General features: G+C 47.5%; 1 protein-coding gene across 1 annotated transcript; it reads left to right on the top strand.

The window, feature by feature from the left end:
• The first annotated feature begins 856 nt into the window (after positions 1 to 856).
• OVCH1 (ovochymase 1) lies at positions 857 to 22,957 on the top strand. Its single transcript, XM_050899224.1, is given in 20 exon segments — positions 857 to 978; positions 3,618 to 3,701; positions 3,703 to 3,783; positions 5,349 to 5,410; positions 6,391 to 6,545; positions 7,522 to 7,596; positions 9,490 to 9,560; positions 9,670 to 9,767; positions 10,680 to 10,820; positions 10,996 to 11,126; positions 12,165 to 12,258; positions 14,600 to 14,668; positions 15,137 to 15,317; positions 15,735 to 15,801; positions 16,589 to 16,710; positions 16,712 to 16,803; positions 16,912 to 17,066; positions 17,919 to 17,967; positions 17,970 to 18,074; positions 22,776 to 22,957. Coding segments are annotated over 20 exon segments (2,136 nt in total).
• The last annotated feature ends 381 nt before the right edge of the window (positions 22,958 to 23,338 follow it).

Raw genomic sequence — 23,338 nt, 5'->3', positions numbered from 1 at the left:
TGACGACTGCTTGCTCAGGAGTGGAAGCTGGTCTAAAAGTCCCTCTTGCCCAGGCTGATCCCCCTCCCAAAGTGGGAGGGAATGAGCTGATCTGATGGTTAAGACAAGATCTCTGGTTGGTGTGAGCTAATGCAGCTGCAGAGCTTTTGTGGCATGCACCAGCTGAGTATTTCTTTGGATTTACGGTACAGAAAGAGGTTGCAGAGGTGGGAAGGGAGGATGCCTCCCTGGTCCCCTGCTGCAGAGGAAAGTTACCTTGCCGAGTGTCTTGCGTTCACATAAGGAAAAGCACTGAGCAATGATTGTGGGATGATGCCTTACAAGTAACTAAGCAGGGCACGGCTCTATTTAGAAAAGTACTACTTGTTTGCATGTTGCCATAGCAAACGCTGGCACCTGTGGCAAAACAGTATTTGCCACCTCCCTCCCTCCCAAAACCCAGTCCTTGCACATGCAGCAGCTTGAAAATGTATGCAGGTAGCAGCATGAAGTGCAGGAAGGCACAGGACGGGCTGGTGTAGGGAGAGGGTAGGGTGCTGGGGTCAGTGGGATGGATCCTCTGGACCCCTGGCTCGCATCAAGCCCTGGGGAAGCTCTTGCAGCAGCAAGAAAGAGGAGTGAGATGTCTGTCTGGTCCCCTCTGTTTCGGGATGCTCCAGGGTCTTATTCCTCTCATGCACCACTGGGGCTGAAGGTGACTGTCAAGGGTCAGCCACGGCTTGGAAATGACTCCCCTGGGCTCCAAGCAGCTGGGCGTTCCACACAGTAATACTAGGAGGAATAAGTTGTTTGCTGGGCTGGGCTGATCTTTGTTATTTCACATTTTGGGAGGAAACAGGAGTCACGTCATCTCAAAATGTACCTGACCCTTTCTTTGAAGGTGTCCTTCAAACTGGGTCATTTCCATTTCTGTGGTGGCACTGTGGTCCGAGAAGACGTGGTTATTACTGCTGCTCACTGCGTGGTCAACCTGGGGCAGTAAGTCGGCCTCACCTCCTCGCTCGCTCTTGAACCTCTTGCGGCAAAAGTTCCCCTTAGGCATGGGGAGCTCCCGGGCCCAAGTGTGTTGTCCCCAGTTAGGGAGGGAAATGGCCCCACTGGAGCCAGTGCTCTGCCACAGTCAGATCTGTGGGATGTGTCACTCCAGAGCCACAGGTCCTTGAGCAACTCATGCACCTCCCAGCACCCTGCTTGCTGCTGTTGGGTCTCTGCATGTTTCTCCCCAAAGCCTGGGGAGAGAGCTCCCCTGCTCATGGAGTTTGCAAATCCGATTCATATGTCCTGTTCAGCGCTCAGGAGCTCTGAGGTGTGGGCAGCTCTGGGGCAGAGATCAGGGTGTGGAAATCCCCATGCTACCATGGTTCTTCTAAATATCTAAATCACTAATTTTAAAGGGCTTTGTCTTTAAAAGACCCTGCTCACCTAAGCGAGCATCCAGAGAAGCATTTCTGAGGCAGAAGGAGAAGCAATGCAGCTTCCTGATAAAAGCAGCCCTGCCAACTGTCCCGTTACTCCTAGCAGTCACATTGGCTTCTGTACTTTTAATGCAAGACCAGCTTCACAGGCCATGCTAAAGACCTCTTAATGGGCAGGGACAATGATATAAGTGGCCCCTTTGCCAGCCCTTTTCTAATCCATTATAATGTAATTGCAGACCAGTCAGCTTCACATCTGTTTCTTGCTCAACTTGAGCATCATTTTTGAGGACTTAATGTTGAATAATGAGAAAGTTGCTATGGTATAAAAATTTCAATCTGCAAGATTAACCTTGATAATGAGGCACCTCCTTGTTTCTCTATTCTGTGCAAAACTAGCCAGTGCTTTTAGTCTCCCCTGTTATGCTGCCAATGCTGTTCCTATGTTCCCATTACTGCAGCATTTGCATTGTCCGGCAATCCCAGTGTCAGACATTGCTGGGAAGTATGGGAACTTTCCAGTTCCAGTGAACAGCCTCCTGGGATTAAAGCTGAGCTGTGCCATTAGTGGGTCTGTTACTTATGGCTGGAAGTGATTAGAAAATGAGAGGAAGGGTTTCCCTGAGTGGGGAGAGGGGGGAAAAATAAATCTTAATTTACTAGAAAGCATTGAAGCAAAGGCTCAGGTTGAACCCCCCATACCTTGATTCAAAACGCTCGGGGCCACACTTCAGGGCAGGGAGTCATAATAAAGTGTGTGCGCCTTCCAGCCCCATCAAGCCAGACTGCCCAGACTTGCCACCTCCAAAGGCTGCGTGGGTGAAATAGCATGATGGTAATTCACAGCAGTTGGACTTTCATGAAGGGGTGAAATCCCATGAAGGTTAGAGAAGAGATTGAGGGCAGGGTTTTAAAAAAACCAAAACCAATAAAAAAACCCAAACCAAACTATAAAACTACTAGAAATCAGTGATAAATAGGCTTCAAAGCTCTTGTCTGAGCACTGGGGTTTCTTGGACTCTCAAGTGAACATAGTCTGGAGAAAAAAGGCAGTTGCTTCAGGTCTGGGTTTTGTCCTGTTTCAATAATAGTTCAGGCAGACCTTTTAATCAGCCCTAATTGCAAAGATCTCGAGACAACAAAATGCAAAGATTGTGTTGTGCCCTGTGCTGTGAGAGTTGGTAACGGGAAACACTGACAGCTGAAATGCAGACGAGTTGCGTGGCTCCTGTGAGTGTCTCTTGGCAGTGCCTGGTACCGGGCAGGTTGATGAACCCAGTTCATATCTCCCATTGAGTGCAAAACTGTCCCACCACGTGCCCCAGTGTGCTTGCTGGAGTGCCTAGAGGAGAGTAAACTCCTTTGCTAAAGATCTGGTTTGCTAAAGATGGGATCTACTGCCCACCTATTTACTGGGTAACTCTGCTCTGATAGTGTAGTTATCTACCTAATTGCTAAAAGAAATACTGGAAGGTGTTTTGACTGCTGGAGCAGATTGCTCTAAGTTTAACTGTGACATTATATTGCTTATAAAAGATGCAGAAAAACCATAATGGGCGTACACTTGTCTAGTGTTAATTTAAACTACATGTAGCTGCCTAAAATAATTGTGAAGCTCTCAAATGTGGGCCTCTGCTCATCTCCTACATGCACTGACAACAAAATTAGAAAGGAGGATTTATAGGGCCAAAATGACTTGGCAATCCATTCCCATTGCTTTTAAGGTTTCTCATGTGCCTTTTAGGATCCCAGACTGCAGGTAACAAGGGCTGAGCTTGATGTATCAAGGCCAGAACCAGCACAGGGGTTCTGTGAGTCCCAAGGCGAAAGATAAACTGTCCTTTTCCCTGTACCGAGCTGGCTGCAATGAAATCTGCTGGCACCTCCCCTGGCCTCCTGGCAGCTCCGTGCTGCCCAGGTATGAACAGTGGCTTCATGGATACAGATTAAACAAGACCTATTTATCCATTTAAAAGTAAGTCCAGCTATTCCAGCTGGAGCTCAGAGAATCCTCTGCATTGCTGCTAATGTGAAATCAGCCCGGCTGAAAGTCCTGCTGCTGAAGGCCAGCCCCAGTTCCCAGGGCAGGAGCACGTTGCAGGGTTGCAGGCTCAGTGTCAGGGTGAGAACTTGCAGGAGACGGTTTGCTTTGTAGCAGCAGCCCCTTCCCTCATCAACCTGGCATTAGTTTTTTCCCACCAGGAAACTCCTGAAGAGCCTGGCGGTGACAGTGGGGGAGCGTCACCTCCAGCAGGTGGACGGGCAGGAGCAGAGCATCCCTGTCACATGTCATCATCTACCCCACATTCAACCGGCTGCACTACATGGATTGCGATGTGGCCCTGCTGCACCTGCAGCACCCAGCCCAGTAGAGTAAGCTGGGAGCCCAAGGAGATGAGCCACCACTGCAGGAGGGTGCTTTATGCTGGCAAAGTCCTCGTCTGATGCTCTGGTCCAGAAAAAACACCCCTCTTCCTTCCCTTCCCATCCTCTCTATGCTAGAGAAATGTCCCCTCAGTTACGCCTTTAATTCTTACCAAAGTAACACAATTGGGTTAATTCTTGTCCTAGGCTTGGATTAATTGTCCCAGAAGTTCATCCCTTGGTCAGGGTCTGTGCTCTGGCTATGCCCATGCTTTCTTTGTGCACCAGATTCCTGCGTGCCCGTGGGTTCCCCTCGTACAAGCTGTACCAGCGCAGTTTCCTTCAGCCCCGTTGTGCCAACGCTAGCTCTTGGCTAGCTGCTGGAAAGCCATCAGCTTCCTCTGGGCCATAGCCCTGGGCTATTAGCTAGCAGCAGGCTGCAAGGGTCCTGCCCACTGAGAAGCAGTCTGGATTAAAACCTGCTCGCTCCAAGTACTTCTGCAGGCACAGGCAAAGCCTCTGGAGGTAACTTTAGGGTGTTGGAGTTGTTAGGGAAGTGGCACAAGTCACTAACTTCCTAGGCTTTTTGAAGGCAATTCCCTGAGTTGTATAGAGCTACCATGGGTTACAGCCAACTGGCCATGACTGCCTGTGACCATCGGATGGCAGATCAGCCAACATAAAATAACCTTCTGTCACTGTCATGTCTCAGATCACTGGCTCAGACGGTGATAGCCTTACAGTTTGCCCATAATGACAGGAATAAGGGAAATAAGACTCAAGAAATGCTCATTTCAGGGCTCAGACATCCTGGCAGGCAGCATGAGGAATGCTGCTTGAGAGCTGCCTGTGTGCCTGTACTCTGTGGCTAAACAGGTATGTCTCTAGGCATGAACTGGGCTTGACAGCATCTGAGCCCTATGGGCAACCCTTGAGGAAACTACAGGGCTCCCTGCTTGGCCCTTCTGAAGCCTGGGCACCGCCAATGCCCTGTCGAGGCAGCCAAGGAGAACTGTGATCCATTTTTCTCCCAATATCAAGGAAAAACTAAGCAATATGGGTCTGGATTGAACTGAGCTGAATCTTTTGAGTTTTTCATGTCCTGCATAACTCCTCTAATCTGATCAGCACTGGTCTTTGGGGAGAATGATGTGAAGAGTTTCTCACAAGCACTCACAACACTGAATGAGACCGATACAGAGGCAACGTGGTCTCCTCATCTCTGCCATGCTGTTCCCCCTCTTCTTTTGTCCCCTTCCCAAGTATCCTCCTGCTTAAGGTAACATTCAAAGGTAGCTAACAATCTTCCTGATCTCCGTCTCTGAATTTGCCATGCATAAATTCAATTACACGTGACTAACTTCAGTTTGTATTCTCATTTTATAAATACCCACATGTGAATGTGGTGTTTTGGGAAGGGGAGAAATGGAACAGTGTGACTTGAAGGATTCTGTTTGTGCCTGTAAATCAGACATGCTCCTGGAAGCATGGGGTTCATGCGTTCACTTGTGCACCCTTTCCATCCACTTGTGCAGGGGATGAGGTTCAGGCCATCTGCCTTCCCCACAGGGATGAAGACTTCCAGGCTGGGACGGTGTGTGTGGTTAGTGGCAGAGGCAAGGTGTCTGAGGGTGAGTCAAATGGCAGGGTCTTCTGGTCACAGTTGCAAGAATAAAGGGTAATGGATAAGGGAAAGGAGCCACTTTCTTTCAGAAATAGACATGCAAGAGAAGGTGACTCCTGCCAGATGGAAAATTCAAGTACCCCTTCGCTCATCAGGTCTCCTCTGCTTGTCAGAGGACCGGCCCCTGTAGGGATGTGCAGATCAGCATTTTCCTGTAGCATGGGACCTTGGAGCACATTAGGGAAGGTTTCACTTTGCAGTGCTGCTGTGCATATTCATGCATGCGTATTGGAGCCTCTCGCAAGCAGAGCCGTCCTTACGAGGTGTTACAAAAGTGAGAATAGTTCCCTTGTACGTAAAAAAGTATACTCTTTTATACTCTCTCCTCTAGATATCAGAAAACTGTTCCCTCAAAGGAATTGCACTTGCTTGAGTTTTGGTAGATTTTAAAGGAGGTGGGAATGTCTGTGAATGTTGCTTTTTATTTTTACGTCCTCGGTGATTTGGGGCTCATCCACAGTAGAGGAGATGGAGGACACTTGCCTGTCCCCCACTCCCCAGCAGCCCTCCCAGGACAGAGCACGCTGTCTCCCAGCCAGGGCTGGCCTCTCATGCTAGCAGCTCACTGGGGGCTTTGTCCTGGCCCTGAAAGTCTCCAGCCCTGTAGTAGGGTGCTCGGGAGAAGAAAGCAATGGCTGTTGTCCAACATGCAGGGCAATGACCTGCTCCAAACCTGTTTTGAGGCACTGGCTGGGGGCAAATCAATGCATTACCTGCCTAGCTGGGTGTCTCTGCTCGGTGATCCCAAACTGCTTCAAAACATCACCACCCCAGGCAGGCAACTGGTGCGGGACCCCCCAGCCGCTCTTGCTGGGTTGTTGGGGAAGGGGTGGATGCGGCTGCCAGGCTCCGGGGCTGTTGGCTATCATTTGGCCGGAGGGGTGAGCTGTCTTGCAGATGCTGGATGTGGCCTGGTTGCTCCCGCAGCGGCTGGGGTGCTGGCTCCTGTCCTGCAGGAGGTGGAGCCGCCCCTCATCGACAGCCAAACCTGCAGCACATGGCTGAGGGGCATGAACTTGCCACCGGTGCAGGGCTCCATGCTGTATGCTGGCTTTCCAATGGTGGGTGGGGACACGTGCAAGGTAACAGCTCATCTGTCCTGGCTCCTGCTGGGCAGCAGGCTTGTCCTGTTCGCCCGCAAGCCTCCTTCTCTGCTGGGGAGAAAGGGAAGGGACAGCACAGAGAGTGCTGTTGGCACTTTGCTGAGCAAGGGCAAGCTTCAGGATAACGAAGGCAGGAGGAGTCTTTTGTGGGTGGGAGTATGGATGTGGGCAGGAGACTGAAGCGTGATTGCCCCCTTGCCTAGACCTGCCCTGGGCATTGCTAACAGCAGGACCTCCATCTCTGTTGAAACCAGGGGGGACCTTCAGTGGTGGGACTCGAGGCAATGGGCAAGGGAGCCTGGCATGGGCAATGCTACCAGGATGTTGGAAAGAAGGCAGTTCCTACCTCTCCCTTGATGTCCCCTTACACCCACTCAAGCTTTCTGATACCTTCACTCAGACAGTCCCACTGGGCAACGGGCTGAAATAGAGGAGTTTGCTCGGTACCAGACTCTTCTCTGCTGGTCCTAACAGTGTGAGTGGGGCCAGCCTTGCCCTGCCCTAGGGAAGGCTGCTGACCAGGCTGTGACTAGTCTCCTTGGGGTGTACTTGCATGAATATTTTTTTAACCAAGCAGTAGCTTGGGAAGCTTCTTGCCCTCTGTCACACCTTGTGTGAAAATTTTCAAAGCAGTGCTGCAGCTGATGTTAGTGAAATGGCTTTCATTTTTACATTCTTCACGGAAAAAAGGGGTTTGTGTACAGGGAAGGGCAGGTTGCCAAACTGCAAGTCAGGTCAGGGGAGTGAAACAACAGAGCTTAGATTGGTGTGTTTTAGATTAAACAAGAACAGCTGAATGAGCAGGGACGGTGCCAGGCCTCCGTGACTGCGGAGAAGCAAGCAAGGTTGTGTTGGCTTCTGCGGTAAGGCTGGCCTGTCATGCAACACTGTCAAAGTTTGGGGTTGCTGGCACAGGAATAAATGGCACCTTTCCTCCCCAATGGAGTTTGGACAGGGTGACTCTGGAGGCCCCCTTGCGTGTCTGAGGGCCGCTGGCACCTGGACTCTGGCCAGTGTGGTGTCCTGGGGGGTCAGTTGTGCCAGATGGGATACCCTCAAGAGGTGTACCATGGCCTGGGGCTCACCAGGCATCTTCTCCCGGGTGGCTGCGTTCATGGATTTCATTGCCCAGCACATGACACCAGGTAGGTATGAGTACCGGGAGGTTTTTTCCTCTCCTGTCTGTTTAGCAACATAGGGATCCAAATTGCCCTGCTATTGCTGCCTCCCTGCCCTCCACCCACAGCAGTTCTGTTTAATTTCCAGCCGCTGCATCAGCAGCAAGGTATATTATATTTTAATTTGGGATGGCAAAATCAAAGTTTTAAACAGATAAGTCCCCCTTCAGAAACCCTGTTATAATAGCAGGTCTGACCCCTGCCTCCTCTGAAGGAAAAGCAGAAGGCTACTACTCAAGCTGCCCTCTTTCTGGCTGAATGCAGCCCTTCGAGCTTGGCGAGGTGTCCCTTGAGCGCTGCATACCAGCCCTGCTCTAATAAAAGCCTGCTTTGAGCGCTTGCCAGCTCGAGATCTGAACTGCTGTTGTGCTCCTGAAATGGCATGCAGGCTTGATCGGGGGTTATCTCCTCATCAAATACAACTCTGAATGCGTGTGGGAAGAGGGGCACTGTATTAAGTGCCGCAGTTTTAGCGGCTTATCAGAAGTGCCTTTTATAGCTAGGCACAGGTCTAGCGACTCCCCGCTGGCCGCTTGTATTTTTCTGTACAGATGATTACAGGGCTAATACAAGTTATTAAGGAGATGGTGTTATTTCTGTCACAGCCATCAAAGTTGAGATGTTGGTATTAACTAATACCCAACCTATTATGGCTTTGCTAGGGATCCTTAATGATTATGCTTTCAAAGGGGGACTGTCTGCAGCTAAGAAGGTGCATCTTAATTGGGAGCAGTAACTGCAAGGAGCAGAAGCCACGTGGCTACAAAGTGGGTGCATTACCCTTTGCAAAGCAGAGCTATCGGGATTCACACAGACCAAATGCCCATAGAAGATGAAGGGAAGGCCAACATAAAAGTGGTGCTTCATTAAAAATGAGCTTGGAGTAGCCATGTCAGCTCTTAGCAGGCTGAATGAATGCGAGCCCACTGTGTCGGTGGGACAACTTCTGAAAGTTTGGGGATTTTTAAGTAGGACTTTGGGAAAGAAATTGTGTGCTCTCATCTGACGCTTCTCTCAGCTGCGTGTCAAGCACTTAGTGTTTGAAACAACTGCAGTGCCATAGCCCGTGCCTTGACTGATAGTGCCTGTACTATCAGCAATATGCCATACAACCCTTTTCTCTCCCTAGCTGCTGTGCCAAGCCCTCTCCCTGCGCCAGTGGAGTGCAGTTCCCAAGGCGTCCTGCTCTTTGGGGAAAGTGGCTGCATTCAGTACCCCCAGGGCTTTGGAGGATAATTATCTTGACAAGAGGTGACTGTAGTTTGGCTGTAGTAGCCAAACACTGAATTTTCCTCAGGGCACCCACCGATGTGTTTCCCAGGGCTTGGAAGCCCCAACACCGCTGGCCTGGGCACCACTCTTAGCAGTGTCCGGATGACAGAGGTTGTGTGTTCCCTGCAATGCAAATCCCCAGCTACGCTTGCTGGGCAGGATAACACTGCGGGGGAAGGCAGGAAGACACAAAGTCTATTTGTAATACAGATTCTGTACGAGCCACTCTCACGAAATGGCTGCGGCTGGCTAGAGATCTGTTGTACCCTTTATCCTTTGGTCTGGCCATATCGATGTCAGCTCACACAAAGAAGCTTTCAGCTCCTGCAGGAGGCAGGGGAATGAGATGGACTGGGCTGGCAGTGCGTCGGTCGCACAGCACAAAGCTATCGCTGCTGTAAGGAAGCGTCAGTCCCCACCTAGTGCTGAGCAAATTCACAGCAGTCCTCTGCTATTGGTAACTCTCTTCCCAGATGGCTTGTGCCAAGAGGGAAGATGATAAAATTTACTACATGGAGCTGGTGACATCGATTGTCAGCTTCTGGTGCGTGCTTGCAGGAAAGCAGTCGTTGGAGACTCCCAGCGCACGGTGGGACTGACAAGGGCTAAGCTCAGCCACGCAGATACATGCCTTTACTATTGCTTGTTTCTAGCCTGTGCACCTGGAATATAACAGTGCCGGAGGACAAAATCATCTTGATACACTTCACCAAATTAGATGTAGAGTACCAAGTTGGCTGTGACCATGACTGTGTCCCTCTGTTCAAATGGAAGAGAGCTGATCAGTAGGTCTGGGTGCCTTGGAGGATTGAGGGTTACTGGGTATGATCTCTTGTCATTCATTGTCATGAAGAACAGCAAATCTAGCTGGCTTTTGAGAAGTTTTTTGTGTTTTGCACTATGAATCTAAAGAGCTAGAGACAACACCCAAACGGAGCAGGGCAGGTGGGACTGAGGGACATGTTCATGTTGGTGCTGGCATCTAGTGCAGTGCAATGGGTGTCTCAAAAATGTCTTTCAACTGTACATAATTCTGTGCCGCCTCTGCCTTGTCTCCAGTGTACCTATTTTACGGACCCTGGGTATCAGAATAAACTGAGTGCTTAGCCTTGCTTAGCTGGTGCATGTCCAGACAAGTTTCCAATGTGTTAGCAGAGCCAGCAAGTGTCACTTGCATTGGAGATGCAGCTCAGAAGGCTGGCTCTTCCTTGGTTCAAAATTGGTTATATGGCACAACAAGCATGCAGATTACTGGGTAACTGTACAGATGAGACCAAAAGAAACGTGGCCTGTTGTCCTTCTGTAAGGTGCGCTTAATACTGAACTGATAGAGAACAAATATTTCCTGCAAATACTGGCTGCCTCTGCACTCTAATTTAGTAGTAATGGCGATGTGTTCACAATAATGTTAATCCTTAGTCCATGCAATTCATCCTCAAGGAATATTTGGTTATTCATATGGTTGTTTTGTATTAAGTCCCATCTCCTCAATTTTTCTCTGCCGCCTCTAAATATTTTATAGGTAACGGAAGCCAAATAGTCTCTCCACTCAATGTAACAAGAGACCTTCTCAATGGGATCTAGCCTAATGAACTGCTGTGAGATTTGCCTGAATAAATGTATGTTCAGCCCACCCTTACCACCAACTCCTTGTCTTCCTCAGGTAAATCCTGCGGGGATGTGTTCCCAACCCCTCTGCTGGCAGAGTCGGACCCGGTCACCGTTACGTTTTTTTCTGATGGGAGCAACACTGGCCACGGCTTTGAGCTCACCTTTTTGGCTGTCCATAAGGACTCTGAAGCAGGTGACCTCGCTGATGCTGTAGAAACTCCTTTCCTCTCCTTCCTGACCCCCTTAAAGTAACAACTATCCTTAGCGTGCCTGGGTTCCTTAAAAATCAAGTTGTTGATTTGGGTTTATTAAAAGTACCATACAATCCCATCTGTTAAATTGTCTCCTTTCTCATCCGAGTATTGCAGGTTTGGGTTGTGGGAGTGTCGCAACGATAGTGGAAGAGGGGAAGATTGATACTGCTAATTAGCCTGGCTTGTATCCCAGGAACACGAAGTGCCACTGGCTCATTGAGGCTCCAGCAGAGTATGTCGTAAAGGTAATAAAAGGAGAAACTGCACTTAAACCTCTGCACTAAGAACTGTTCAGGGGAGCGATTCAATAAAATCCTGCCAGAAACATCTGTGACACGCAAGGCTGTAAATTGTAAGGTTTCCAGGTCACTGATTCTTTGCAGGGCATATTTTGTCAATTAGACGTCACCTCCAAACTCATGTATGGAAGGGCTATGACTGTTGTAAGTGCTTGAATTCTGTAGGCACCAATCTCATCTCAAGACAGCTTTACCTTGAAGTCCAGCACAGGCATTTAGTGGTAAAGGGAAGGTAGAGATCATGTTGCAAACACTATAGTCAGCCTTTTCCTCAAGGCAGTGTCAAAACCCCCAAGCTACTCCTTAGCCCCATACCAAGGTGTCTGCTTCTCATTGTGCATGGGCTGTCTGATAATAGCTCCCACTCATAGTACCAGCATCTCCCTTTATTTTTATTGCCTGTTGCTGCTTGTGTGCAGCAAGCATCTCACCGAGCTCATCCCAGCCCATGATGAGTCATGTTGCTGTCATACGTTGTTCAAAGCAGCAACATCTCTCCTCCCCTGCTGCCTTGGCCAAGGGGTGGAAAAACAGTGTTAAACCTAGGGATGCTTGAGGATATGCAGACCTATTGCTTGGGTTGCTGCTGCTCTGTTGGTGTGAGAACTTGCAGTCTGGATTAAAAACAAAACAAATGAAAAATCACACACTCTCCATGCTTGAAGGAAAAGCTCTTGGAAGGGCACTCCATATGGGACACTGACCCTTCAAAAGTACAAAGCATTGAGTGTTGCAGTAAAGACGACAGCTGAAATCCCTTAAGGCAAAGCTTAGGCCAACTTCATCCTCTGCAAACCTGTCTGTAGCCCTGCACAGGAGGGAGCAGTCAGGCCAAGATTGCCAACAGACTGTTTTGATGCAAAATGTGACACCCTCACCAAGGGATGCTCAGATTCCTCTAAAATCTAGTTTTTCTCCAGCCCATGGTTAAGAAGGGTAAGTGTTTCAGTCTTGATGATTCCCTCTTGCTTGTCTTCTTTGCAGCTGGAGTTTGCAGGCTTTGCTGTGGCACTTAGCTTGGGCTGCATTTATGATGCAGTTACTGTTTACAGTGATGAAGAAGAAGAAAACCAGTTGGGTGAGCACTAATTGTTTCAGTCTTAAATTAGAAATCCCTGTGGAAACAGGCATGTTTTATCATGAAAATACTCCCTCTCTGCTAACGTGGTACTCGGTACCACTGAAAGGGCAATATAAGGGCTTCTGCAGTAGCCTTGAGGCTTGCCCATCTGTCTTGCCCATCATGATGCGGCCAAGTGCGCCATTGGCACAGGAAATCCCACATCCTGGTCCAAGGCCGTGCTTTCTCATGGACAGCCGGCTGGTGTTGTGGGGCTGGATATGGGACCATGGCTCATATTCTGCTGCAGAGCACGCGAGTGTGTGCTGCTGGATCAGGCCTCCACTCTGCGTCTCTCTATCAAAGGAGAGCGCAAGAGCAACTTTGATCTAAGTGTTACTAAAGAAGACAAATGTTCAAAGTAAGGCAGAACAAAAGAGTGGTTGTTGATGGGTGTCTAATTCCACTGAAATGGATATGAATTCTTTATGAATTGAACTAATTCTGTTGGAATTTCATTAATGAAAAATTGCTAACTCGAGGCATTGCTTTCCCACACTTTCAGAAGGAAATATTTTTTAATTCCTCGCTTTAAATCTGCTTCAGTTTTATCAATATAAAAATCTTTAACTTTAGTGAAATAAATGTTCTTAACTTTCGGGTTTTTTTAACATCTATATTTCCAGATGTTCCTCCTACTTGGATGACATGAAAGCATGTTGTAATGCCCCAGCTTTTTTTAAAAAACAGCTTCCAGGCACCACACTCACTTTAGCAGAGCTTGATATCTATTCTTAAGGTGAAAAGCAATCTGGTGCTCAGAAGTGAAGATATTTGAATTGAATTCTGATTGCCTCTTTACAGGCCTGTATGTCAACCAAAAGAAAGAATAAAGTGATGAGGGGCTGGTGCTCTTTTCTTTACACCAATTAAGCTGGGTAAGAGGCTTGAACTGTCCTGGGTTCACCACTGACAAGTGATTTTTGGCAAACCGCTTCTATTTTTTCCCCATCTATTTCATGGTGGTAATTTAGTTGCATGTGTTTACCAAATGCTGAATAAGTATTAACACTACAGTTCCCTTGAAAAGAAATCTGGTTTCCATTGGAAAGGAGTATTTAAGTGGGGGGAAGAAGGCTGACAAATTTGGATCTGGAATCTTTCAGGGGAGAGCTTTCAGCATCCCGGAGCATTTCACTCAATGCTTTCCAGCACAGCTTTGCCATCGGAAATTCAGATTCTTACAGGAAAGCTCCTTTGGAATAAAGTGCAAGCTTCCTATCCAGCTGCAATTATGGGACTTCCAGATGCTATGCAAACTGAGTGCTCTCAATAGGAAGAAGAAAAGTCCAGCAGCTGTTCTCTAAGTCCTCAGCCTGTACATGTAGACCATTCAAGAGAGACTTTGCTTTCACCCCTCAACAGTGGCAAATACAATTCTCAAGTGTGGGGGTTTTTTGTGCAATGGAGGGCATTCACACTGTCTGTTGAAGATTACTTGTAATTCCACTATGAGAAAATTAGGATTACTTTTGTGTACCTGTAGCATAACTGTAGTAGATTAATTCTGGCTGCTATTGCTTACTGATGTCACTGATTAACATTGCTTTGCAGGCACCTCTTCTGCAAAAGTTCTTGTTTTAATCAGAAAGTCACCAAGTCCCTAGGGTTTGGGTTTTTTTAGAAACCTAAATTAGCTAAAGCCACAAGTACTTACAGGATGACATTTCTCATTTTAGAAATACAGCTTCTTGTTCATTCCCACAGCTAATCTCTGTGGATTCTTAACTCCCAAACCAGTGCTGAGTCCAGGGAATACCATGCTGGTGCATTTTGAAAGTGATGGGGAGAACAGCTTCAGATGGTTCAGAGCCCGGCTCACTTTTGTTCGTTCAGGTTAGTAGAGAGATGCTTGCTGTGTCTAACAAAGTCTGTATCATCTGCAGCTATTCTTAGACACCTGAGCTTATTTTTTAGGCTAATCCTGCTGCATTCTGTCAAGGTAACTTTAAAACAGAATAGCTACTTTTGGCAGAGCTCCCTTCCCTGAATGAGGGAGATGAATCAAGTTGGTTTTTTTTTTCTCACTGAGAAATAAGATGACTAACTTCTGCAACCTGAAACAAGCAGCTTTGTTAATTCTGCCAGTCTGATATTCCCCTTGAAAATCTCATTATAGAGGAGAGTCTTGATCCTGGGGGCTAGTCTGCTATTGTTGCTTTCTGCTTTCATGAATGTGTGCCAGCTGCTGCTTGAGGGGATGAATAACTTTTCCCTTCCAGAGTGGGGACTTTTTTTGAGGGGACAAGCCAGAGCTACTGACCCAAGTTGGAGCTAACTCTTATTTCCTCTCTTGCAGAGGAGGCAGGAAGAGAAGACTCAGGATTAACTACTGCACTGATATTGCCTCTGAAGGATGTCCCCTTAGGTAAAGAAATTAAATTCTGCTCAGTTTATCTAGTCTGAGGAGCTTTCCTCTAACATATAAGAGGATTATGCAGTGAAGCAGATGCTTTCTGACCTCAGGTCCCCTTTTGTGCACTTCTTGCATGGATGAAAAGTGATAGGCAGGTACCTCATCTCTCATTCTCCATATGTGTGGTATGTCCTCTCCATTCTGGTTGCATGCACTTCCTATTGGGAGCAGGGACACAGGGTAGAGGATGGGAGAGACCTGCTTTCAGTGCTGGAGCCTCGTTTGCTCTCTGAAGTGCTCACCTCCTTAGGATTCAAGCTTTCATGTATCTGTTTTTCCTTCCTCCACCACTTCCAGACAGAGCAGACAAATTTGGTCTCTCCTGCGTCTTTGGCCTTGCTGTATCCACTGTGTGAGGTTACCTAGGAAAACAAGAAACTTGCCTGTGAAAGTATGACTAGTTTTCTAGCTCTCTTGCAGACACCTGTGGCCTTCCCCCAGTTACTCCCCAGTGGCTGTTCAAGTGTGTCAGTGTGGCTGAGGAGGCCTGTCCTCACTGTTGGCCATGGCACACTGCCCTGAAGCTCCTTGGAGACTACCAGTGCGATGGGGCTGTCATCAGCCCTATGTGGCTGCTGACAGCCGCCCACTGTGTGCAGCTGTGACTGTGACCAGCGCGTCCCTGGGCCACCTCTGCTCCTCTCCCCATGCTGTGCACTCCCCCTGCTCCTCCAGGCTGGGGCACAAACAGCTGGAGAGCTATAAATTATATTCACACCTTCTTGTCCTCTATGAAACCTTCCTTCTGCCCTTCCTCCATGATCACTGATTTTAGAGATGGCAACAGTTTGGTCTTGCTTGTAGGAGATCCATTAAAGTTAATTGGACTCTCTGCTATCAGAGCTGTAGCAAAGCTAGAACTGATGCAACACATTTGTCGTGGTGAGAAGCTCTTGCTCAGCAGTCCTGGGAATAAGTGATTAATTAGAGAAGAGCCAGAAGGGATGTATGACTGCTGAATAAGGAAGCTGTATGGCTGACTGTAAGTAGCTCCAATATGTTTGCTTTCATTATACAGATCCAATAAACCCTTGCACTGGACTGTAGGAGACCATGGTAGAGCACTGAGAGAGTCAACAGAACAGGTAAAAACCAAGCAAGACCATTAAAAATGTTGACTTTGGTGTATTTGCCCCTACAATATTTCTCAAAACAGATCTATATGCACAGATAAAACAATGTTGACAGCAAAGCAAAATGACTGATATGTAGCACCGGTTGAGGAATGAGAAAGGAAATCCAGTAACTTTGGTCTCATTCAGCTAACTTGCAGTTTATAGAAGTGTGTTTTATATCTCGTTCTTATTACTAGCAGTAAAAAGTCTTAAAATCTAACAGAGATGACTGAGTGTCCTCAGCATCTTACTCTCTTGGTGCTGAGCAATATATTTGTCTATAAAAAGCTTGCTGACTTTTTCTTCCTAATGGGGAGGAGGAAGAAATATATGTGGAAAAGAAGCACATGTGACTCACACTAGTCTTCTGCAAAACCTTAGTGGCTTGTGTTTGCGCAATGAAGCAGTCAGCCTGAAGGCTGCTCATCTCTCATTCTCCATATGTGTGGTATGTCCTCTCCATTCTGGTTGCATGCACTTCCTATTGGGAGCGGGGACACAGGGCAGAGGATGGGAGAGACCCGCTTTCAGAGCCTCTAGGCTCAGGAGGCCTGCATAATCTGTCCCAGCAATGTTCTCAACCGAAAAACAGAGAAGTGGTGGATTTGTCTTCAAAGCCCTCGCACCTTGTTTGTTTCTTTTCATGACCTATTTTGAGCTTGGTCATTGCTTGTGGGATTTTTGCCCTCTTCCTTTACAAGCATGCTTTCAGGATGCACTTAGAGGGCAGCTTCTTCCTTCTCTGCCCTCGTCACAGGTGAGACAGGTGAAAACCATCATGGTGCATCCCCACTTCAACATGCTGAGCTATGACTCCGACATGCTGAGCTATGACTCTGACATTGCCCTGGTGCAGCTAGACGTCCCTCTGGAGTACAACGCTGCTGAAGCCAGTGTGTCTGCCCAACAGCACAGAGACGTTATCTTCCTTTTCCCTCTGCACTGTGTCTGGATGGGGGCCCATCGAAGAAGGTGGCTCTTCTGATTTTGCATGTTTGCCTATTATGAGCAGAACTTACTTTTCCATCTCGTATTTTATTCTTCTGCCCAGACCTAACCTCAAATTGATTTCCCAAGCAGATGGGAGCCGAACTAGGCAGCTGCAGCAGACAAAAGTGCCTGTACTTGAGAATGAAATCTGTGAGAGAAATTACTACTTCAGTCACCCTGGAGGGATCACAGCCAGGATGCTTTGTGCTGGCTTTGTTTCTGTGGGAGGCCAGGACTCCTGTCAGGTGAGGTAAAACTAAAGGTTAGTGCTCTTGAAGATGTCTGCATATGGATGTCTGTAGATCATCTAGGGAAAGGGACTGGGGAGGACAGAGGGGAGAACAGCACGTAGCAAGTGACAGTTGAAAGCTCCAACAACTTGCTGCCCCTGGAGTGGACAGTACTTATAAGAGCAATAGACGCAGTCAATCTCTACAGGAGATATATGCAATGTGCAGTGTTGCTTGGAAGTGGGACCACACAGTTTAGTAATCTTTCTCTGGATGGTAATTTTCACGAGACCTGTGGAGGAGAGGATGTTCTTCCCTTGCACTTCCTGAGTCCCATCTCTTATCCCAGTGAAATACTTCCCATTGTAGCTTGCTTGGAACTCTTTTTCATGGCACTCTTTTGTCAAGATAAACTATGATGACTTCTATTGTTTTTATAAAACTCTTGTATTCAGAGCACTGTTCAAGAACTAACTAATCTCCCTGAAATCATGAGGCAAGCAGGTAAGAACAGCTGAGTAAATAAAAGGCAAAGCAGTTCTGACTGAGGCACTGTCAAGCTAAAATGCAGGTTCTGCTCAATACCACAATCTTACGGCAGACTAATAAATTATGTGTAACACTAAAGAGCACTATTCAATCATATTTTGTCTGCAGCCTGTGCTCAGCCTTCATTCCATGCTGATAAGCAAGCCTTTAAATCAGTCTCTTCATTGCAGGCTAGGGCTGAGTTGCACCAGTAGCTGCATGCCCTGTTCCTGCAGAAGGCTTTTTCTTGGGCAAATCTGATCTGTGACAGCTCTCTTAGCTGCAGCAGTGCGGAGGCCAAATGAGATAACTGCGAGTCCTCTCTCTTTTGGTTCCTAGGGTGGTTCTGGTGGCCCCTTGGTTTGCAACAAGGAAAACGGACCATTTACTCTTACAGCGTTGTCAGCTGGGGTGTTGGCTGTGCCAGCCCAAAGAAACCAGGGGCCTATTCAAGGGTGAGGATTTTCCTGGACTGGATAAGACTGCTGATGAAAGGTGAGTTTTCTTTGTCTAAGTGAGATGAGTCCTGAATATAACCCCTTTGTATAAAATATCCCAAGTGCATTGAGGTTTTGTCTGGTAGACTTTTTGAGGCGAGTAAAGAGGAAGAAAAAAAAAAAATCCAGGTGATTCCCTGCAGAAAGTCTCCACTTCCTCCTTTTCCTCATGCCTTCCCCCTAAACAAAGCCTACTGGAAATGAGAATGGGAATTGCAGAAGCATAAGACTTGTATTTAGCACTTCTGGCTCTCAATTTGAACACAATCTTTGGACAGATACTTTTCTCAGTAAAAAGTGTCTGCTTGTGAAAATGCCTACCAGCCCCACGCTTTGATGGGCAGAATAGTTTGGGATAATGCTGTAAACTGAACTTGTGTGTATGTGTATCTAGAAATAATTATCACCACATTCAGAAGTCTGCAGGATAAATTTCGCCAGAGAAAGTGCTAGAGAAAGAGTAGCATATGCTAGTGAATAAGGACTGATTGCATGAAAGTGATGACATCTTACAAAAAGAAGAGGCCCCTGTTCTTAAACTGGGGGGGCTCTCATGCAGAGAAATGAGGGGAGCAAACCTGTTTGAAGGGCTCCACATGAACCCAGCATTGTCATACTGCTTCCCTGCACCAGCTCACGCTCTTCTTGTTTCCCAGAAGTTTCTTTCCTGCTGAGGCTCCTCAGGTCAAAGTGAATTTGGCTTCATAGTTTCATTGGCAAAAGGAGAAAACCACCACTTCAGCTTGTTTAATCTGATGGGATTTGAGAGATTTCAAAGAGCCACCAGATAGCTTCAAGTCTTTTTTCCATGTTAAATAAACTGATTTGTCATCCTAGAGAAATGTTTCACTTTGGCTCAAAGTAGTTGCACTGGGAAACTGCTGATGCAAAACCTTTGTCTTCCAGAGCTTTATCCTTCCTCCTTCCCTGCATATGCACACATACAGCCAAGTATGTAATTCTCCATTTAGTGAATAGCTGTGATTGTCCCACAGCATTTCTTAAGAAAGAGGAAAAATCTAATCCTGGACAGAGTTCTCATGTTCCTGCCCGTGCTATATTTTATTCTCTTGCTGCCAGCAGAAAATGGAGGACTTCTGCTAACAGGAATAAATTTAATTTTTTTCTGTATCCTGAATAAAGTGTGCTGCAGTTATGAGCAGGAAATTAAAGTATATATTAAAGAAAAGAGCACATTGTGGATAATGCTCCACTCTCAGGTCAGATGAGCACTTGGACTCTCCTGCTTTGTGCTGCAGCTGCCGGTCTTTCTCCCTTGTGGCATCATTCATAGTCCCACACTGACCTAACAGAAATGTTAGTACAGGTGCTGACTAAGGGAGAACTTTCTTGTAAACTAAAACCAGTTAACAAAACAAGTCATCACTTGTATGGTAGCCAGACCATCCCCACAGATAAGCTGGGAGCTGGCTGGAGATCTTCCGTACCCTTGGATCTGATACAACTGGCTGCTGACCACTGACTCTCCAAAGGCTGTAACGGCTTTCATGAATTTACTGTAGGTCAGGCAGTTTATGCAGGGAATCGCTCAGCTCTGTAGCTATAAATCTTTCCCAGAAGTGGAGGCTGTAGCATTGCAAACACCTTTTACATATGGCTTCATACAAAAGGTTCAAAGCCCTGAGGGCTCTTTGAGCCAGATACTGACCATTGGCTCCTTTATCTGATCTTCATGATTGCCTTCCTATTGCGGGAAGTGCTTGGCCATGCTGACTGTTCCTGAGTTTTGTATTAAACTGTCTCTAAGCATGCTGTGCCTCTCCTCAGATGCTGAACAGAGCGTGCTGCAGGGAAGTGGCAGTGCACCGGAGACCTCGGCACAGGAGCAGCCAGCGAAGCTGCCCACGAAGCTAACGGGGGAGGCGTGCACGCAGGGTAACTGCAGAACTGTGTGGAGCTGTCACCTGCCAGAGCCTGCAGTGCCTGATTTGCAGAAGGTGGTGGAGCTGGTTCAGTTTAGGAGCAGCTCTGGGTAGAGCCTGGTAACAAGTTTGAGTCTCCTAACGTCTTGGTGCAAGTGGACACAGCTCTCTGGATTTTGTCCTGGGAAGAGTGTGTGTGTCTGTGTGCGTGTACACACAGGGAGAGGGGAGGGAGAGAAGCCGGTGAGCAGAGCCAAAGGAAGCAAGACTGTGTTGTAGCTATAAGCAGTGGCCTCGCGTGGAGGAGCCAGGGGTCCATTAATGCTGATGCTGCAGGTTTCCTGTGCACTTGGGTATGTTGCTTAATCTGCTCTCTCTCTCCCTTACCATCCTTGGAATGAGGTATTGTTTTATTTTTTTTTATCTTCCGTGTTTTGGACTGAGTTTCTCAGGGCAGGGACAGTTACTTTATCTCTTATGCATGTACTTAGCATAACCAGAGCTGTGGTCTTGGGTGAGGCACTCTGTCAGCTTGCTGCTGCTTTTAAAGCACAGCAAACAGCCCTGTCTTACTGATGTGCCTCCTCCTGCCTATTAAGCATTTAAATGTTTCTCCACATCTGATATTGTGACAGTGTTGGAGGAAGACTGATGAAAAGGCTGAAGTACCTCTGAATTACTGGGTGACACTAGCTCTGGCAACAAAGTGGAGAATGCTGTTGCTCACGGCTTTAAAAAGCAATCTGTTCAGCAGGGGACATGCTACCGGCTCTGCTTGCAGACTTGTGCCGTAGCCAGGGTGTTGGCATGCAGTGTGTGCTTTGCTCCTCTTCCCATGGGCATCCTTGCTGGTGCTCCAAGACATCACACCACTGAGATAAAAATACATCCCCCGAAGCGATAAGCAACAGGAGATGGGGATGCTTTCTCTCCTCGGGAAAGTGCAGCACAGCCAGTGACTGTAGGGGCATCATTAGCACAGCAGCTCCAGGGCCGGTTAGCAGGGGCTGGAAACTCACACAAGTCTCTTGCCAGCACTGGAGCGGGTTCGTCTCAGCTGAGCCGCTCATCGCTGGGTGAGCTCAAAGTCATGGCAAGTGCGTGGTGCTATAATGACCTGAATTGAGGTGTCACCCTGAATGCAAAAATGATTTTTAAAATGAACCTAGAAACAAGCTCTTGTGGCTCAGCCTGCTGGGCTTTACCCCCTTCCAGACCTCTGTATCCATGCCTGCACTGCCGTTCCCTGCTGTCCCCCGCTGCAAGCACAGGGCCCGCATCCTCCAGCAGTGCTGAGTACGGGCAGGAGCCCTTGCCTTGCCCTTGTGCAAAGCTCTGGGATTAACTCATTGCTTTTCAACCTAGACTGTGGTGGAAGAGGCTTGGTTTTTTTTTTTAAGGCCAGCAATCCTGGAGGAAGGGTACCCTCCCCATAATTTAACTTGGCCGAGCTCTCTTCCACTGTGGGTCACGCTTCCCTGTGTATGCCCTCTGACAAGCGTTGCTGTGCAGTGCTGTTCACACTGCAGCACCTTCCTCAGGAGGCAAATGTTCCTCATCTCCCTTCTGGATCTGAAGGATTTCTACCCAGCAGAAGGGCTCAGCTCTCCCCTCTCTCCACTCTCAGCATCCCGTGCAGGTACGCAGAGACACGGTGTGGTGTCAGCATCCAATCTGAGCAGAAAGCTCATAAACGTTGGTGTGGGAGGAAGCACACTTAGACAGAATTTAAGCTGCTCTACAGAGGGTATGACTTTAAAAACTGCTGCCTTGGGAGGCAAACAACCCTATTATGCTTGGTACTAAAGGGACATACCGTTCTCATTAGTGATGTGTTTTCTCTCCTCCTGCTTTGTTATAACCACTTAGATGCTTCCAAATATTTCCCTGTTGATTTGGTCTCTTATTTAACAAGTGTTGAATCTGACTACATTGTGTGTGCCTGCAGCTACAAGCTAAGCCTGCTCTCCTCCTGTGCTTCTGGAGAACCAGAGAATGCATAGACAAAACCATAATATTTCATAACTCTTGTCAAGGGCTGGTCACAATGTCAATTAAAAAAAAAAAAATTTACATTTCTTCCTCAGTAGTGAGTGAGCATTTGAGGTTGGTAGGCCTGTTAGCCCAGGTACTTAACCAACCTAGTATCTGTTTTCCAGGCATTGATTCAAAGCACAGCTCAGAGCAAATTTGCAAGCAAGTCAGCTTTCCTCTAAGGCCTGGCAGGTCACTCCTTTATGCTGCCTAGCTTGTGTTTGCTGCCTGTGTCTCTGAGGCTAGGGTGACAGGACTGCCTTGTGACCCTGTACGCTTTGAGAACTCCTGCAGGCTTGTACCAGCCTGCATGCTGGACCCTAAGAAATGATCCAACTGATGGGAACGGGTTTTAAAAAGCTTAACCCTACATAGGGCAGATTTAAATAAATATATATATATATATATTTATCAGATCCATTCATTTTGGCCAACTCAATGTGTACCTTTCCGGTGGCTGCAGTAGCTGTGCTCTTGCCAGTGATATCAGGATATTCAAACTTCCAGCAAGTCCAGTAATACCGGGGGGTGGGGTGGGGGTGGGGAAACCAGCTGAAAAAAAAAAAGAAAAGAAAACTAAATATTGGAAAACCATTTCCCACTAACTTTATTGACCTGCTAGACTATCTTCAATCATGGGCAGAACTGGCAGGTTTTGTAGAAAGCTCTTACTGTCTTTTCTTAATGCTTTTATCACCAAAGTGCACATTAATCCACAGAATGCGCGTCAGAAGTGGAGTTAGAAGAGCCCCAGGGGTTTATCTCTGCTCCTTCCTCGTCAGGATACGTGGGAAGCACAGAGTGCTCTTGGATACTCCGACTGTCTCTGAAGGGCATGGCAAAGATTATAGTAAAGCATCTGTCAATAACATCATCACTGAACTGCCAAGAGGAGTTTCTTGGGATTTATGAAGAGAGCCAGAGAGGAAGAAAAGTGCTAGGTAACAACAAACAATCCAGCTGAGGACACTCAGCCCTAGAAATCTCTCACTTTCACTTGGGCCAGTTTCAGAAAGGGTTTCCAGCCCCAGTTGCATGGCTCCAATGTGTGGCAGCCTTAATTTAAGCTTCAGAGCCCAGGCTGTAAACTTGGCTGAAGACCTTAATCCCTGTGTCAGTGCGCTGCATTGACCCAGTAGGAGAACAGCCCTCTTAGTACAGTAGAGTATGGTAAAAGAGACTATATAGAATCAAGCTGTGGTATTTGGGCAAACCCTTATGGACACTTGTCTATGTAAGTGACTTGTGACCCCCTGTATTGGCAGCTTCTTTTTCAAAGTCAAGCCCCCTTCCTCCGTACCCTCTGAGACAATGATGCGAGATGCAATCATGGTACGTATTATTT

Source organism: Gymnogyps californianus, chromosome 1, assembly GCF_018139145.2.
Source record: "Gymnogyps californianus isolate 813 chromosome 1, ASM1813914v2, whole genome shotgun sequence".
In the NCBI taxonomy this organism is placed as follows: domain Eukaryota; kingdom Metazoa; phylum Chordata; class Aves; order Accipitriformes; family Cathartidae; genus Gymnogyps; species Gymnogyps californianus.
Note: the sequence above shows the minus strand (reverse complement) of the source record. Positions and strands in the feature narration are given on the sequence as shown.